We start from the raw sequence: 16,973 nt of genomic DNA, 5'->3' as shown, positions 1-16,973 counted from the left end.
AGCCTTGTAAATGGACACTATCTCAAGTTGAGGCTCTTGTTCTAAGACCCATCCTAACCGCCCTAGCCGTACTCTGATGTATGTCTGTTGTTGAGCGCCTTCGCGTTGCATTACATATCTTGTGAGAAACGGGCCGTTATGAACGGTTTGGTCACCTGTTGTTGAGAGAGTCAAGACAGTTTACATGTGAAATGCGACATCAGTCTGCCACGACATGAACTCATAGTCATGGTTTAGATGAGTGAATACCCTTGATCTACTTAGCCAATCTTCACCCCATCTACGGATATCTTCCTCGGATTCCTGGAAAAGTGACGTGTTTACACAGCCCGTCGCATGAAGTTTTTCACACCATAACCGAGGATATCAAACATGAACGGGCCAGTGTTGCGGCTTTAATTAGACAACAGCCAAGCTAAGCGCAAAGAATGTCGTAACTTTGGTATCCTTGCATCATGTCAGGACTTCAATGTCCTAGTTCGAGACGACCCTTGCTTGGTTCCTGATGACGGCCGGGGGTGGGACGGAAATAGGGTCTAGGCTAGCCGGGAATTAAACAGCTCTGTATGCAGCTGTAAGGTTTGAGAATTGGATGTTTCTAGGTATGATAGAACAGGTTTTTTTTTTGACGCGCGATTTAAGGATAGTCTGGCCATTGTGTTGATATCTCAAAGCATAGAACCTTTGGAGGGGTAGCAATGAGCAAAGAGAGATCAGGGGTTTGCAGCGATAGAGTCCATTGAATAGACTCTCTGTAGCCGTAGCCCTGTGGAGCCTCAATCGGCAGTGTTGACGCCTGTATCCACTACGAGCCGCGCTGATGGATCAGGTCCAGTTGCTGTTGAGCATCGATATCTTTTGTTGGCGAGGCTTGACTATTGCGCTGCACAACTAACCAACAAGAGGCCCAGGATAATTCTCGTGTCTATACAGCATCTTATCACCTGCCGAGTGGGATGTATCCGGCTTTTAGCAGGCAACAAAAGCAAATCAGATGCCATAGCTAGCACATGCAAGATGCAGCATCAGAAGAAGAAGCACATTGACGCCTCGCTTTCAGGGGACGACTCTTTTGCATCTGATATTAATCCCGGCCCGGAACCGGAGTTGAGTTCTGGTATAAAATGCTCCGCAGGCGCTGTATAATGGAAAGCCGGTCCTGGGTTGCGGCGGTAGTACGAGCGGTAAATTGCAGACACGTACCTACAGTTGAAGTCTCTACTCTTTATAGCTCGCATAGACTTCATTATCTTAAAAGCTCTTCGAAATGATATCTCCTACTACCATGTCACTTTCAAACACCGAATGTTGACAAGCATTCATTGATAGATAGATAAATCTAGCCTATCAGATAGCTCCCGTGTATTACCGTCGGTAGCGTCATACGTTGAAGCATTCATTCCACGTTCGCCCAACAACAACCTCTCAACTCTGGTGTAGAAAAAACACGAGAGCCCAGGCCTTGGCTTTGAGAGGAGATTGAGCTTGTGAGCTTGTGACTGTTTCACACCTGCCGTAGCTGCAGCCACTTCCACATGAATTGCTTTTGGACGTGGCCAGCCCCTCATTTTCAAGCGTAAGCAAGTCCAAAGCTTAAAGCTACACTGCAGCTGGAGCTGGAGCTCTATTCAAGTGGATATGAATTGCAGAACAAGTCAAATAAACATAGAAAACGTTGATTCTTATTATAGCTTTGAGAGAATTGCTATAATTGAAGAATTGAAGCCGGTCTAGCCAGTCAAGAATAGGAACCGTCCCTAATATTGTACTGTGCGATGCTGTAAGAGGTCTTTGGTGGTTGCAGTTACAGAAGAATGAGGGGTTGCCAATCCCGAGGCACCAACAGCGTCACGTTGATTACAACTCGAATTGGCTAACCTTTGTCACTGTCACTTACATGGTACTAACTAGGCGACTAAACTCTCGGGATCTTGGATCAACATGTAATTAATCCGCTTCTATCAAACCAGTTCCTGAAGCATCAACCCCGCATTTCAACAGCAACAGTTACTGTGTAGTTGTATTGTACTGTTGCAGCCGATAGCCCGTAGCTGAACGCGTAAACAACAGAGCAACCACTCACTGTGCAACAGCTTACAACTTTGGGCCAAGCTTGACGCCGGACTGAACCTTGGTATGGTGACGTTCCTCGGTGAGTGGCTCGGCGTCTGCCCTTCTCTTCCATCTCTGGCCACTAGTGGAGGGTCGCCAGTGGTTCATATCGATGCGCCAGTAGATGCTGAGTTGGATCAACATCACGGCAGGTCTCGTGCTGCCTTTGATGTAGCAGTAGAGCTTCCTCTCTCTCGCCTTTCTCTCGGTTGTCGGCCCTCTTCGGAGACACGCAATGCTATCCCCCTCTTTCCTTTTCTTTCCTTTATCTGAAAGAGGTATCAATAGCCCATCCTCTGTTGTTCTTTAATTCTGCCTTCCCTCCCACATCTTGCTCCTCCTTCATCATCTGAACGTGACGCAGATCGGAAAGCCTCTTTTTGTCCTCGCTGCTACTGTATTGAACCATTGTTGAGAGACCTGCATAACAACAATATCCGTCTTGTTTCCCAATACCAACGGTTCCGAATTATTCCTTTTGCTCAACCGTCAACAAGTTGGGTCGCTGTCTCAGTCAGCTTTGTTTCGCCTTTCAATCTCCGTTGTAAGCAGTCCCCGCTCTGGGCTCGTCTCCATCTCCATCTCCAGTCTGTAACGTCGTCTAATTGTTCGCGGCAATTAGACGCGGAATCAAACGGGAAGACTCGAATCCTCGGATATCGATTTTCTTTCTGCTTGTTGTTTTGGTAAGCTCTTCTCTGTTGATGCCCATGTCATTGCTCTGCCGTGCCCTGTATCCAGACCCAGCCCAGCCCAGCCAAAGCCAAACACATCCACGGGCCATGGCGGGGGCAGATCCACTGTGCCGCGGGAGGGGCCCAGCGGGAATCTACCCCCGGCCACAGTTCATAGTCCTCCTCTGCACACACCCTCCATGTCACTCATAGACACCCCAAGACAAGCCTCGATATCCCCCACACCAGAGGACATTCAGGGCCGGGCATCCACCTCCATCCAAGTTCAAGCCCAAGACCAAGTCCAGCGGCCATGCCACCGGCCTCGGGTCAAACGCCGGAAGTCTTCGGTTCCTGGATCATCATGTATCATGGCTGTAGTTTGAGTGTACGGCCATAGTCGGTTGTAGTTGGTGGTGACACCCCATCCATAGCAGCCATGATATTATAAAGCCCCAGCCATGCCCACGTCTTGGGACTGAATTTGTACTTACACCAGACCAGTCTCAAGCAGCTCATCCTACCCATCCTCTTAGACGACGACTCACTCGAATCGAACTCGTCTTGACTTAGATCGACCTCTCCTCGAACCGAACCCACCTTACCCATTCATCATGAGCCAATCACTTAAGCAAGCAGCTGAATCAGCTCGCTCAAAGACCAGCGATGTGTTGGGAGCTGCTCGAGGTGACTCGGCCGCTATTGCCAATGATATTCTTCACACTCCTCTCATGAGGGCCGCTCTCCCCTTCATCAATGGCGGTATCAGCGGTATGGTGGCCACGACTGTCATCCAGCCTGTCGACATGGTCAAGGTCCGCATTCAACTCGCTGGCGAGGGAACTGCTTCTGGCCCTAAGCCTTCTCCTCTCTCCGTCACTCGACAGATCATCGCCAGTGGAAAGGTCCTTGACCTGTACACTGGTCTCTCAGCTGGTCTTTTGCGCCAGGCTGTCTACACCACTGCCCGCTTGGGCATGTTCGACACGCTCATGGGAAACCTGTCCGCCCGAGCCAAGGCTGATGGTCGCTCAGTCGGTTTCTCCGAGCGAGCTACTGCTGGTCTCACTGCCGGTGGTATCGCTGCCATGATTGGTAACCCTGCTGATCTGGCTCTCATCCGAATGCAGAGTGACGGCCTCAAGCCCCTGGCCGAGCGAAAAAATTACAAGTCCGTCATTGATGCTCTCACCAGCATCGCCAAGAGCGAAGGTGTCGGTGCTCTCTGGGCCGGTGCTGCTCCCACAGTCGCACGAGCTATGGCTCTCAACTTTGGTCAGCTCGCTTTCTTCAGTGAAGCGAAGGTCCAACTCAAGAACAACACCGATCTCTCTGCCCGCACCCAGACTCTCACTGCCAGTGCAATTGCTGGTTTCTTCGCCTCTTTCTTCTCGTTGCCCTTCGACTTTGTCAAGACACGACTCCAGAAGCAATCCAAGGGACCCGACGGCAAACTTCCCTACCGCAGCATGATGGACTGCTTCTCCAAGGTTGCTAAGCAAGAGGGTCTCGGCCGCTTCTACCGTGGTTTCGGTACATACTACGTCCGCATCGCTCCTCACGCGTAAGTCTTTCTGATACCCGGAACTGTTGAATAATTCGCTAACCGACTTGCAGTATGGTGACATTGATCGTTGCTGATTACCTTGGCTGGATCACCAAATAAACAAACGACTCGACAAATGAGAAATGAACGGTTGTCCGGATAGAATTCGACACCATCCAAGGCGTTATCTGGCGTGGGGCATTGTAAATGGGATTATTTTATGGATAGGAGCTGTAGGATACCATTGCTGCTACCTTTTAGGTCTTTCTTTTTGTTATCAAAGCAGCGTCCGACAAGATATTGAGTAAATAAAGAACAAATGTTAAAACCTTGATTGTTGAGAAAGTGATATTTGTTGTGCAGGTCGAAGCGTAAATTGGCTCAAGGCAGTTATTGCTTCCTTTTCTCCGCGAGCTGACTAAATGTCCAATGCAGGACCTTCCAAAGGTAAATCAAGCCAGTATTGAACCCAGTCACTATTAAATCTCTTTAAACCAAAAGTTGACCCAATAATAAAATCTCTTTTTTGGCTTTGGGAACGCTGCTGTTATTGTAAATGAATGATTTGTGCGTTTCGTGAGAGAAGCTCTGAACCTTTTACCAAGTTGTGCCGATAACGGAGTGGGGTGAGCAAAGACCTACATAAACTGTAATTCTCGACCCCATGTCAAGCACTAAAAAGCCGTCATCGTATAGGGGTCAGTACATCAGTTTGTGGCTATTAATGAAGCACTGAAAACGCAAGTTCGAGTCTTGCTGACGGCAAAGTAATTATCTTTTGCTGTTTTCACTAGATTATCTTTATTTTTGGTGATGGCCTTTTGGAGCTTACAGCGATGACGCAACGGTTGAATTACCCCTCCAAACCCCTCCCTCCGTCCATCACAAAGGATAGCTGAACAGTGGGCTGTGGTTAATTGGTGAACGTTCACTTATAGCCCTTGTCTCGACGTTGGAGACATCCGCTTTGTTTATTGCTGGTCTTTTGTCTTCGTCGTTAGTAAGTCAATTGCATTCTGTTAAGAAATCTTGAGCTTGCAGGTATTTGCAGAAGTCGAAGCTTCAGACAGAAGTTCAACTCATAGAATCAATAGAGGATAGACAGCATGTCGCTTCAAGAGTGCTATACAAAAGGGCATGTACTTAAAGCCTGTCGTATATTCTAGATTACCTAAACAACTTGACATAAATAAGTGCTCCTATAAAGATGCAGGACTCTAGGTAGCTTATAATGTATTTAGTACAACCTTATGCCAAAAGACTCCAGAAAACGCTGACATCACATCTTGAAAGCTACAAAAAAAAAAAAGTATCTGATATATCTTTAAAAATAGAAGTTTGCCGTCAGCAAGACTCGAACTTGCGTTTTCAGTGCTTCGAAGAGCCACAAACTGATGTACTGACCCCTATACGATGACGGCTTTTGTTGCTGATTAAGCAGAAAATTATTTACGTCTATACACTCATAGCTCCAGTCAAGCATATAGAAGATTTCACTATTTAGGATATTTACGTTGTCATTGTGACCCGAACGATTGTTATATAAAACGAGGTCCAAATTCGTTATTCTCTATACCCTCCTCTATTGTCGAAATTAACCTTTCCCTATCCCAAACGCCAACTCAAAAAAATGCATTCTAAATTCAACCGCCAAACACCCAAAGGAGACGACCCAGGTTCTTTCTACTGATCCCAAACGACTGGTACATTCTGGATCATAAGGTCTTTGCCCACTTGACGAGACCACATCATGCTCTGAATGAAGGTCCAGCATGTGTTGAAGATCTCCTGCTGCTTCACAAGGTTCTTAACCATTTGCTTTTCAAGCAGTTCTCCAGTTACCATAGGTCCTTGGAGAAGGCACTCCCACTCATTAAGCACACGCGAGCAAGCCTCTCCGTGGAAAGCATCGTGCATGGTTCGGCGAACAGCGACTTCGTTGCGAAGAGCACCCAGCTGATCTTGTGTCTGGACAATGAGACGGCCAGTGTTGGCAAGGTTCTCAACAGCCTTACAAAAAGAAGGTGGGACAGCCGTCAAGTGTGGCATCTTTTCAATGAAGAGACAGTTCTCCAAATCCGGAAGATGGTCCCAAGTCTTTTGCTTCTCCTGAATCATGGGAAGACTCCAGAGAGAATTGAAGCTGTCGCCGGCCATGTTAATGGGACCCCAGATATTTCGTGGTTGACGATGAGACTGGACATAGCGATGAACTTCGTAGACCTCGTTGCAATCAGCGACGTGGGGACACCAATCCATGCTGACCTTCTTCATACAGCAGCCATGATCATCGCATCGAAGGTAACTTGGGACGAAGTGCTCAGGGCCGCAGCTGCATGGGAGGGGATAGGCGAAAGGGTCAGTGTACACCTTGCTACCATCAGAAATGACGGGTCGCGCATCGCAGCGCATAGTGTGAGTGATTATTCGGTAGCACATATTGTTGATGTGGTAGTGATTTTCTGTTTTAAAAAAAGAATTAGTTGATAGTTTAGCTTTTGAAACTGTTGTTTCTGTGTTGATGTGTAAATTGTGGTTGGAGCTGTTGGATTTCTGGTTATGTTAAGCACTCGATATATATATACTCATAAGTTATGAACATGTTTGACCGGTGTTCTGAGGCTCCTTTGTTCATAGCGTATTGGAACAAGACATCTGTGATGGTACATTCAGTGAACAAACAAGTAGAGAACTCAAACCTTGTTGTTCTCCAAGTCTTTTGTTGTTTGTCGATTAGTCCATGCTGCATGGTAGAACAAGTAAATGTTCGGTGAACAAGTAAAAGGTAGGAAGACATTCACTGAAGTATGTCAGAGGTGTAAAGGTAGCCGTAGCAAAATAGAGAACAACCATGGAATCAAAACTGTCATGTTCACTGAAAAACGCAGCTGCCAGTAGTTTCATTGACTGATGCCAGTGGAGAGAGAGGGAGTTACGCGGACATGAGCAAGGCATAAACAACTGTCAACCGACACATGCTCACTGAAGTGCCAATTAGAGATTCTTACATCTAGTCTAAGGAATTCTTGCTATGAGAATAATAATCATAATTTCTATTCAACAAAACCTATTGTCAACGCCAAACACCCCAGCCTTATAAAAGTGCACTATGACCTCCCAAACATCCAGATTTTGCGCCAGATGCTTTGCTCCTTCTCTTCTGAGTTCTCTTCCTTCACGTTGTGTTGTCCGACAATAGTCAAGAAGACCTGATCCAGCGTTGTTGGCATGACACTGTAGTGACCCACGCCGAGTTCTGCCTTGTTCTCCTCCAGCAACACAACTAGGTGTCCAATGGCACTCTGGCTCAGATCAACCTCTTGGTCTCTTGTGATCTCTTCCTCCTTGCGACCAGAAGTTGCTGCGAGGACTTGACTAGCACGCACTGAGAAGCGGATCTGGCCATGATACGTCTTCTCATCAACATCGGCTGAGGGCAAAGTTTGCCGAATCCAGTTTGTCATTCGGTCCATCTCCTCCTGAGTAGTACGAGGGGCACTTTTGGCGACAAGATGAATATGCAAGGCATCGCCGAAGCGATGTCGAAGATTATCTGGTGTTCCCAGAGCAAGCATCCTTCGAGCAAGAATGCCAGCACGACCAGCCAATGCATCCGCTTCCTCCATGCTGTGTGTCGTGAGAAGAATCGATCTTCCAGGGACAGTAGCCTCGAGCGTCTTCCACATAACACGCTTTGAAGCAGCATCGAGACCAGACGAAGGCTCATCCAGAAGCACAACAGTAGGATTGCCCATTAGAGCGATTCCTAGACTCAGTTTTCGTTTATTGCCTCCAGATAGAGCATGCGCCATGCGCGTAGAAAATGACTCGAGTCCTACCGCCTGCATAACAGCCCGCACGTTGTGCTCGATGTCGGTGACACCTCTGATCTTGGCGTAGAATTCGAGATGCTCTCGTACCGTCATCTGATCCATAGCATCGAACTGAGGGCAGACGCCCAAGTTAGCTCGAGCACCTGCGAGGTTCTTATTGACCGATATATCTTCAACCAAAACATCGCCTCCATTTCGGTCTGGCTTGATATCACCTCTGATAAGAGAAATGGTTGTTGATTTTCCTGCACCATTCGGACCAAGTAGAGCAAAAACTTCGCCACGCTTGATACCAAAGGTGACGTTGTCGACAGCTATGTTGTCGCGGAAGCTCTTCGTCAGGTGCATAACTCGGAGGCCATGCTCATTCCCCTTATTACGAGTGACTTTTTCGCGCTCATCAATGATGTCTTCGTCAACATGTTCCTCATCTGATTCGGCTTTGTTCCCTCTCTGGAAGAGACCCCGGAGTGAGGCTCCCGCTGACCCAGTATCGAGCCAAATCAAAAGACCAAAGAAGATGAGTGATTGAAGGATGAGGTACAGAATGGGTCCACCATAGTACAAGATACCGCTTGGATTCTTTGTCAGGCTATTGCCATCGCATGCCGTAGAAAAGAGGTTTGTAGAGATGAAAAGCGCTTTCAATGCTGAACCAATGGGGGCGAATGCGGAAATGACAAAGTGGACAAGGCGCAAGGAGCTGTCAACCTTGGTCACGGGCGAGTAAGTCAACACCGACATGTACGCAATGATGTAGACGACAAAAATGAGAGTCTGGCTCGCCGCTGCCCAGGCGTACGTTCCAAGTTGTGTCTTAGTGAAGAGGGAGATAAGGTACGCAAAGAGTGTCGAAGCTATTCCGTATAGGAACAAGACGAGGAAGACGTAACCAATATTGAACCAGATGTCGGAGACACCAGCCCATATCGCCACCACGATAGCTGTGCTAACCAGGACAACGATCAGATCAAACAGGAGGTAGGCTATCCAGAGTGGGAACGGCCGAACACCATTCGAGTATTGTAAACCACGGACGAACCTGCGCCGCTCATTGCTTGGGTAGAGTGCGAAAAATGCAGGATAGACTGAGAGAGCGATCGACATGTATACAATCATTTGAAGTGCATCACCCGTAGTGTCACTCACGGGAAGTTCAAAAGGAGCCCAAGTGGTTGCGATACTAGCGTTGGACAACATGATATCAAGCATCTGCTGTGCCAAGATAGGCATGGAGATGGCGAGATTTGCGACCCATGCAAATGTAGGACCTTGCTCATCATCGCCCAGCCAGATTCCCCCGGTGATATTCTTTCGATCCGTCTCGATCTTGTCCTTGAATTGCTGGAAAGTCTCGACCAAGTCAAGACTGTTTCTTATGTCGAAGCTACTTTGGTTTCCATTTCCACCTTCACCCTTCAAGATGGGATTTACGAGGCTGAACATGTCAGTGCTCAACTTTGATATCGGTCCAGCTAAGAGGCGCACTGAAATGTTGTCTTCTCCTTCAGTTTCGTCGAACGCGTTTTCCCTCTGAACAGCTCGGGTTGATTGTTCCCCTGGCACGCAACTGGTCGTACTTTCGCCAATGATAAAAAGGGTAGTCAATCCACCAGCGAAGATTGGAAGAAGAAAGGCAAGCAGATACAAAAATCGATTCCGCTTTAGAATAGTTAAGCGCTTGCGGAATAGAATCAAACTTTGTTTTACGTATCCGACTCGTTGTCCATTTGTAAGTGCCAAACCTGGCTTTTCGCTTTGCTTCTCTTTGGAGGTAACTTTTTCGGATGACGGGACAGACAAGGCGTGGTTTGCGTTGCGGAAGGCTTCTTCATCTCTGATCTCCTCAGCAACCTGGAGGAAAACATCTTCGATAGTTGGCCCCGAGAAGCGATATTCTGTGATACCAGCAGCTTCAAGACTCTTAATGACAACAGCTGCGAGTTGTGAGGTGGGAGCAGTGTATGTGATGAGGTCGAAGGCATCCTTCTTTGCAACTTGATCAATGTCTGGGGTTTCTCGAATGCCAATGTCCTTGGGAACATGGACTCTGTAACCACCGCCCATATTGTCCTTCAAGGCCACCGAGGAGCCTTCTGCGCGCAGAGTTCCTTTAGAAAGAATGGCGATGTGGTCGGCAAGAAGATCGGCCTCATCCAAAAAGTGGGTGGTCAAAATCATCGTGCGTCTACCACGTTCAGCCAGAATGATGTCCCAAAGCTTTCGTCTCGACAACGGGTCAATGCCACTGCTGACTTCATCAACGCAGCACACGGCGCTTCCCCCCGTCAACATGAGTCCCAGTTGAAGCTTGCGCTTCTGACCACCCGAGAGAGTCTTTGCAAAAGCCTTTCGCTTCTTATAGAGGTCGACGGATCTGATCAGATCTTCAATCTCTTGTGTGGTAGCCCTGGCGTTAGGAGCTTTTAGATGATTGAAGATTCTAATGTGCTCTTCCACTGTCAAGTCGTCCCAGAGCACGTTCTTTTGGGGAGCGATACCAAGACCACCTCTGCCGTCGATTTCGATCGATCCACTCGTCAACTTGTTCATGCCTGCAATAGCATCGAGCGTCGTGCTCTTTCCACTGCCATTGGCACCCAAAAGAGCGATAATTTGCCCCTGGCCAATATCGAGATCTAGCCCGTTCACGGCGAGAACAGGCGGCTTCTTGTTGGGACCTCGGCGGAATATCCTTGAAAAGAAGCTGGGCTTGTATGTTTTTGAGAATTGTCGCAATTGCACAGCATTACGACCAATTCGATCTACGTCTGTCTGGTTAAGCAACATCTTTCGGCCTGACGTTTCATTGCTATACAGAGCATGCTCGATAAGAGCCCCTATCAGGGGATACGCAAATATCTGGACAATCAAGAATATCCAAATAGCAATGCCTGGGAGCGCCGAAGGGCTTCCAGGGGCCACTTTCAGCAAGTCGGTCGGCATTTCGAGCTCCTCAAACCGTGCCATGTTGCTGATAAAGAACACGAAGGCACTAGGAGTGAAGAAGATCGAAAGAACGGCGACAGGGACAGTGCCAGGCGAAGAGAGGGTTTGCGAAAGAATTCCGAGTAGGGCGACGGCCAGGATGGCGGTAATACCACTCAGCTGGGCCTTTCGGAAGAAGGATGCAAACAACATGGATATAGACGAGAACGCAAGGCCAGTGAGAACATGGAAAACGAGGACAATGCCAACGCTAGTCTTGGCGAAAACACCACCGCGAACAATAATGGAGCCAATAATCCATGCTGGTAGGTAGATGAGAGAGAACGAAAGGTGGTGCGCAATAATCCTTGCGACCATGGCGAGCCACGGTTTTTGCACTGGCATCATGGCATCGATCAATGTGGACATGCCACTTTCGCGTTCTGTAGCGATGAAACCAGTAAGATGATATGTGACCCAGACAACGGTTCCCAGAAATGCAACACCCATCCAGCCCTTTATAACCTTTTGGAATTGTTTACGAATCTCTCGGTCACGCTCTTCAGGGGTCATGCTGGTGTAGGGGTATTCTTGGGTGCCATTCAGGTTGTTGGCACTGGACCTGTTGGCGAGGGAGATAGCTCTGTCGACGGAGTGTTGAAGCGGGATAATATAGATCTGCTGGTCGTTTGATTTGCTGATTTCGAATTTTGCGCCTGCGCGTACGAAATCTCCATCAGCCCGAATGGTGTAGTTCCAAAGGCCCCCAGGGCCTTGATCAGGCGAAGAAAACATGACGACAGCACCAAAGCATCTTGTCAATCCCCTCAAGTTACTAGGGCATTCTGCCCTCAAATTCTGTTCACGTTCGATAGGGACAACCTCAAAGTTGACGTCTACAAACTTGGCAGCATCTTCGAATTGTTGCGTCACAGTGCTGAATACCTGACCAATATTTCCTCCCGTGAAATCGTTGTTGACGAGAACCAATTTCTTACGTCCGCTATTGCTTGCTTTTTTAATGGCATCGCCGAGGTCGATAAGTGGTGTTGGTTTGCCGATACCGAATTCTGCTGGAGGAACAAGGAGGTTCTTTGTAAAACTAAAGAGCGCGGCCAAGAATATGGGTAAGATAAAGGCCATCCAGATGCATAGTGCAAGATGGCGCATTAAAAGAATGCGAAAATTCTTGCCCATAAGGGTCCCGACCTGTTTGAGGAAAGTCATGATGATGACTTTTGGATTTTGAAACAGGACAGAAACGCGGTTTTCCCGCGGGGGGGAGTAAAAAGAAGAAGAGAGAAGTATATCCGTAGGTCGACTACCTTATGCAATTAGGTTCTCAGTTTTCAACATAAAAGTATGATTCGGAGACGTAAAGTGCTGCTGGCGATGCATCCTCTGCATCGTAAGGTTGGATGAAGTTAATTAAGTTCGCAGGCTAGTTAGCAGTGACGAGGTGTCGAGGTGTCGAGGCTGATTTAAAGTAATACCTCCACAGACACTAGAGAATCCACCAAGAGACAGCTGCATATAAGCCCCCCGGAGACAAGTCTTGGCGTCATGGGCAGGTAGCCACTCCCTAAAGTGCCCTGCATTTGACCACCTGGAGCCGAGACAGCCAGTCATCATCACTGTTTCGTTCATTAACTTAAAGACCTCAGCAGCCTAAATAATTCAGGATACACAAATCGCTCAAACTCTACGATTCTTGTAATCTTTCTATGATATTAAGACTGATACTACTGACTGATTAACATCGTAGCCTTCCTGGAGAATCACATCAGGGGAAATAACTGAGGCACCCGGATGGGAATACGTAACTTTGCTCCGCTCCATATTGGCGTAGCATTATTGCGACGACAAAAACTTACGAATACCTTATTAGCGAGCGGCCCGCAGAATTGGGTTTGTATTTACGAGATACGGAATACGATTTTATGAACGAGGCCCAATTGCAACATTTTCTCTTTCCCTCCCTTGTTTCGCCAACTGAGGCATCCTGCATCTTGCAGCAACATCAGCATAAGCAATCCTCCCGCATTGTCCATTTATCCACTCATCTCGGCTGTGCCGTTCGACACGCGGCCCACCTGTCATGGATGTCATGATATTTACAATCTATGATTCTTCCTTTTCTTCGACACACCGCGAACTAGGTCCGGATAGGAAATCGATTCAGAGCGATACGCGAGGACCATTAAAATGACAAGGCAAATATCCATCCAATGAGAATCTGCTCGCATGAAGGAATCGGCTCCGTTTACCATGAAACAAAGCTCACGTCGGGAGTTCGGGTCAAAAATCACGCCGATTATACAAGTCGACGCTGTCAGCCGAGAATGCCAACCCTTGTAGCGTCTCGTTCTGCACTTGGCAAATATCTTGACCTCGGTGCCCGATTACAGTGATTTTAGGGGTCCCGGAAAAGGGATGCCTCTTCCGAATTTGTGTGACAGTGTTGGCGATGGTAATACTCAAACATGATATATAGGCTTCATAGCCTCAGAATGACCATCTAGGCTAAGCACCAAGGCATGTTGATATCATCTTGTCCCAGGCTGTGTTGCTTTCCTCTGGAAAAAGACAAATGGCCGACGCCAACTCTTCCGAAGGGCAGGAAGATACTTGCTGTAATCGAACAAAGAGACTTGGAACGTAGGCTCTGTTCTTGACTGGGCTTGGTGATGAGGTCCTCCACATTCCACTCTTGCCCTTTGTCTAGATATTGGACATCTGGAGAAAAGTGCCAAGGTACATGTGTCACAAACAAATCACAGAAGCTGCACAGCCTCATTTTCGTAATACTACTCTATATCAAATCTTAACAAGACCTGAAAACATATCATGGTCTCCGTATCCGTCTCCGTCTCCGTTTCTCGGCGCCGGTACTCAAAATCGTACCGACGGGATGCCGGTTGCCGCCCGTATGAGCGCGGATGCCAAACATGACCCGGTGCTGATTGCAACGATCCTTCAATATACAAACCAACACGCGTCTTCAACACTGCCCTGTTGCAGAAAATGACAGTAATGGGCCTTTATTCTTCACTCTAACCTCTATTCCACCAAAAACCCTCCGCCCATATCGTCATCATCTGCCATGTCAAACTCTTCAGTAACATCGCTCGGCGCATCCTCAATCTCTTGGTCCAGCTGTGCCTCTTTAGCCGCTTTATCATCCGCTGCCTTTCTTTCATCTGCATCCACACCGCTCCAAATCTGTTCTCTAATACGTAACGCCATCATGAACTTCCTCCAAGCCTTGAGTGCGCGGTGTCTTCTTTGCTCATCCTCTACCTCTTGCTCCAGGTCACCTAGGCTATCAATTATAGTTCGCACAGCTTCTTCGTACTCTGTTGCGACCACTACGCCGGTTAAAACGGCAGTGCCATGTCGTCCTTTGAATGAAAAGCCGGTAAGAGCGGGTGCGTAGTCGACTCCGGCCATAAACGCTGCTCGTGCTGCATGCTCGTGGATAATGTGAGCTCCTCCTTTAGGAACCATACTTGGTACATAAACATCGATATTTCCAAACTTGTTCTTCGGTACCAAGCCATTCCGCACTGGGGGTGGTTCGTAGAGCTCTGTCTGATCCTCGGTGTAGATAGGTGTCCCGGCATCTCCTTGGGCATCCTCATCTTGGTCATCATCCAGGGGGTTCTTTGGTTTCGCTTTTTTCGGTAGCCATTTGGCAGGTATTTCCAATGGCTTAACCTCCCGCCCCAGACGATACCATTTATCTGCACTTCTCGCAATCCGAACATCTTTCCGCCGGTAGATCTTCTCGAGCGGTGCTCTACTACCTGCAGCAACTGTTCCGGAAGGTGTAGCTCCAGGAACAAGGACCTCGTGGCGTCGAAGATGTCGTTCAAGCGCAAAAACTGGATGGTCTTTGAAGTCCTGTACGTTCCTCGGCATAGGCTCTCTCGCCTCGATACCTACGAGTTCGTTATCCTCAATTTGGTCGAGATCTGTCCGTCGACGCCGGCCGTAGAGTTTCATGACCCGTCTCCACCAAATATCACCGCCTTCACAAGCTGTGTCGATTCTCGATCTTCGGGTCTTTGCTGTATAAGCCTTCGCATACCTCCTTGTTACGTCTTTTGCAGTCCCATCCTCATCAAATGCTACCACGTAAGAAAGGAAATTCTCCTTATCAGTAATGGGTGGCTCCAAGGCTTTCGGCTTCCAAAAAGTATGAGTAACCACAGCATCTACCGGTTGCCACTTCTGATGTCCGACATCAAGGATCTCGACCCAGTATACAGGATATGAGGATTCTTTTATTCGTTTGCGAGTTTCAAAAGTTGGCTGAGGTTTCGGGGGAGATATCGTCGGTGTAAACTTATACGATGTTGCGTTTGGGTGCCCCAGCCGCCGACGTGCTGAAGAACTGCCAGTTGGTGAACCATATCCAGCACTGGCCATTTCTTGGTACTTAGCCATCGTAGCCCGTACTTGTGCATTTTTCTCTTCTATTGTCGAGCGTTTTTTCGGCTTTTGCTTCGGTTTCGGCATTGATGGGGCTCCAGATGCACATGCGAGAGGTTGTAGAGAGCACACCAACCGTGCCTGTACGCCAACACTTCGTAGAAGGGCACAATATAGCTGTGCTCCAACGTCTCTAGACCCTTGTAGCTTTTTTGCCGCTTCTCGGAAATCGTCACGATCTAAGCAGCTTTCCATATCATCTGGCGGTTCATACTGTGCATCTGTCAGCCGAGGCCTCCCGATTGTGCGCTGGACTTACATCTTTCAGCTGTTCTGGGTCTTCCGCCCACAGAGCACGCCTTAGGCCCCTTTCGGTAACTTCATATTTTGTCTTCCATACACCTTCTGCCTGCTTGAGACCAGTCTTCAAACTCTCAGTCCTTCCAAATTGCGGAAGGTGTGCGCCGGGGGTGAGGTAGTTGACTGTCTTGTCCGTTAAATGCGGTCGCAGGTAGTCTTGTACTTTGCCATCATTACACCAATGATTGCGACGTGCAGCGTGTGACAGCAGACATAGAAGATGTGTTTTGTGGATATCCATCCGTGTCTTGCGCTCCTCTCTGCTAATTGGTTTGCGCCTCTCGGCAGTCTTCTTTACCTGAGCTGTAGATGATTGATGCGCTGTAAGATTGAGCTCTAACGACTTTGGTTCTTCGGGTTTGCCTAAATCTTGGAGAGGTGCTGTAAAGTCCACATCCTCGAACATGATATCCTCGTCCTCATCATCATCGGATTCTAGCTCCATGGTCTGCATCGTTGGCTGGGGCAAGACAACATCTTCAAACTCAATGTCCTCGTCTTCATCGTCATCGTCCTCGTCCTTGTCCACGACTTGCGCTGGAGGTGCTTTGCTTGGTTCTGTTTGCTTTGGCGCTGCTTCTGATATCTTTCCTGGTTCCGATACTATTCTGCTTTGCCCAGCACGACGTCGCTTTAAAGGTCGTTCTGGTGATGACCGATCCCGTGAATTCACACCAGCCTCCGTGAGCATATCCTGGTAGATCTCTCCTCCAGTTGGCACTGAAGCTGCAGCTCCCCTCCGAGCGCTCGCCCTTGTCGCAGGACGTTTGCGACCTACCATTTTAGTGTCATAATGTGAGTAGACCTGAAGGTGGTGGTTTTTTAAGTGAGCGCGCAACTTGTCGCAAACTTGGTGTGAGTGATTGCCTGGTTGCGTCATACGGTCAGCACTACAAATCGCGAGGTCACGTGCGTGTCATGACCATGTAGCATTCCTAGCAACGTATCAGTTTACACTTTCTGATCGACTCGACTAACATTCGAATAACTCAGTTCTATTTCGGTATAACATATCAGTCCCACGTTTCCATATTCTGTATCAGGCTACAGGTAATCTAGGCCCAACCATACTTCCCCCTCAAGATG

At 48.1% G+C, this 16,973-nt stretch overlaps 4 protein-coding genes and 2 non-coding genes across 6 annotated transcripts; 2 read left to right on the top strand and 4 right to left on the bottom strand.

Annotated features, from left to right (window-relative positions):
* The first annotated feature begins 3,286 nt into the window (after window positions 1-3,286).
* FOBCDRAFT_40948 (mitochondrial carrier domain-containing protein) lies at window positions 3,287-4,601 on the top strand. Its single transcript, XM_031186748.3, has 2 exons — window positions 3,287-4,350; window positions 4,404-4,601. Exons 1-2 carry the CDS (start codon window positions 3,401-3,403, stop codon window positions 4,450-4,452), a joined length of 999 nt encoding a protein of 332 aa, XP_031037883.1. The 5' UTR covers window positions 3,287-3,400; the 3' UTR covers window positions 4,453-4,601.
* Window positions 4,602-5,013: 412 nt separating this feature from the next.
* On the top strand, window positions 5,014-5,097 carry FOBCDRAFT_t156. The gene has a single exon. It is a non-coding gene; the product is annotated as a tRNA-His (tRNA).
* A 574-nt stretch (window positions 5,098-5,671) lies between these two features.
* On the bottom strand, window positions 5,672-5,753 carry FOBCDRAFT_t144. Its single transcript has one exon. It is a non-coding gene; the product is annotated as a tRNA-His (tRNA).
* Window positions 5,754-5,828: 75 nt separating this feature from the next.
* Window positions 5,829-6,944, bottom strand: FOBCDRAFT_225708 (uncharacterized protein). Its single transcript, XM_031186756.3, has one exon. It carries the CDS (start codon window positions 6,769-6,771, stop codon window positions 6,016-6,018), a length of 756 nt encoding a protein of 251 aa, XP_031037891.3. The 5' UTR covers window positions 6,772-6,944; the 3' UTR covers window positions 5,829-6,015.
* Window positions 6,945-7,329: 385 nt separating this feature from the next.
* FOBCDRAFT_225707 (P-loop containing nucleoside triphosphate hydrolase protein) lies at window positions 7,330-11,579 on the bottom strand. The gene has a single exon (XM_031186757.3). The coding sequence runs from the start codon at window positions 11,520-11,522 to the stop codon at window positions 7,440-7,442; it is 4,083 nt and encodes a 1,360-aa protein (XP_031037892.3). The 5' UTR covers window positions 11,523-11,579; the 3' UTR covers window positions 7,330-7,439.
* Window positions 11,580-13,875: 2,296 nt separating this feature from the next.
* Window positions 13,876-16,731, bottom strand: FOBCDRAFT_163392 (uncharacterized protein). The gene is made up of 2 exons (XM_031186758.3): window positions 15,847-16,731; window positions 13,876-15,800 (listed from the first exon to the last, which is right to left on the bottom strand). Exons 1-2 carry the CDS (start codon window positions 16,666-16,668, stop codon window positions 14,154-14,156), a joined length of 2,469 nt encoding a protein of 822 aa, XP_031037893.2. The 5' UTR covers window positions 16,669-16,731; the 3' UTR covers window positions 13,876-14,153.
* Window positions 16,732-16,973: the final 242 nt, after the last annotated feature.

Source organism: Fusarium oxysporum, chromosome VI (assembly GCF_013085055.1).
Source record: "Fusarium oxysporum Fo47 chromosome VI, complete sequence".
NCBI lineage: Eukaryota > Fungi > Ascomycota > Sordariomycetes > Hypocreales > Nectriaceae > Fusarium > Fusarium oxysporum.
This window is presented reverse-complemented; position numbering and strand designations above follow the sequence as displayed.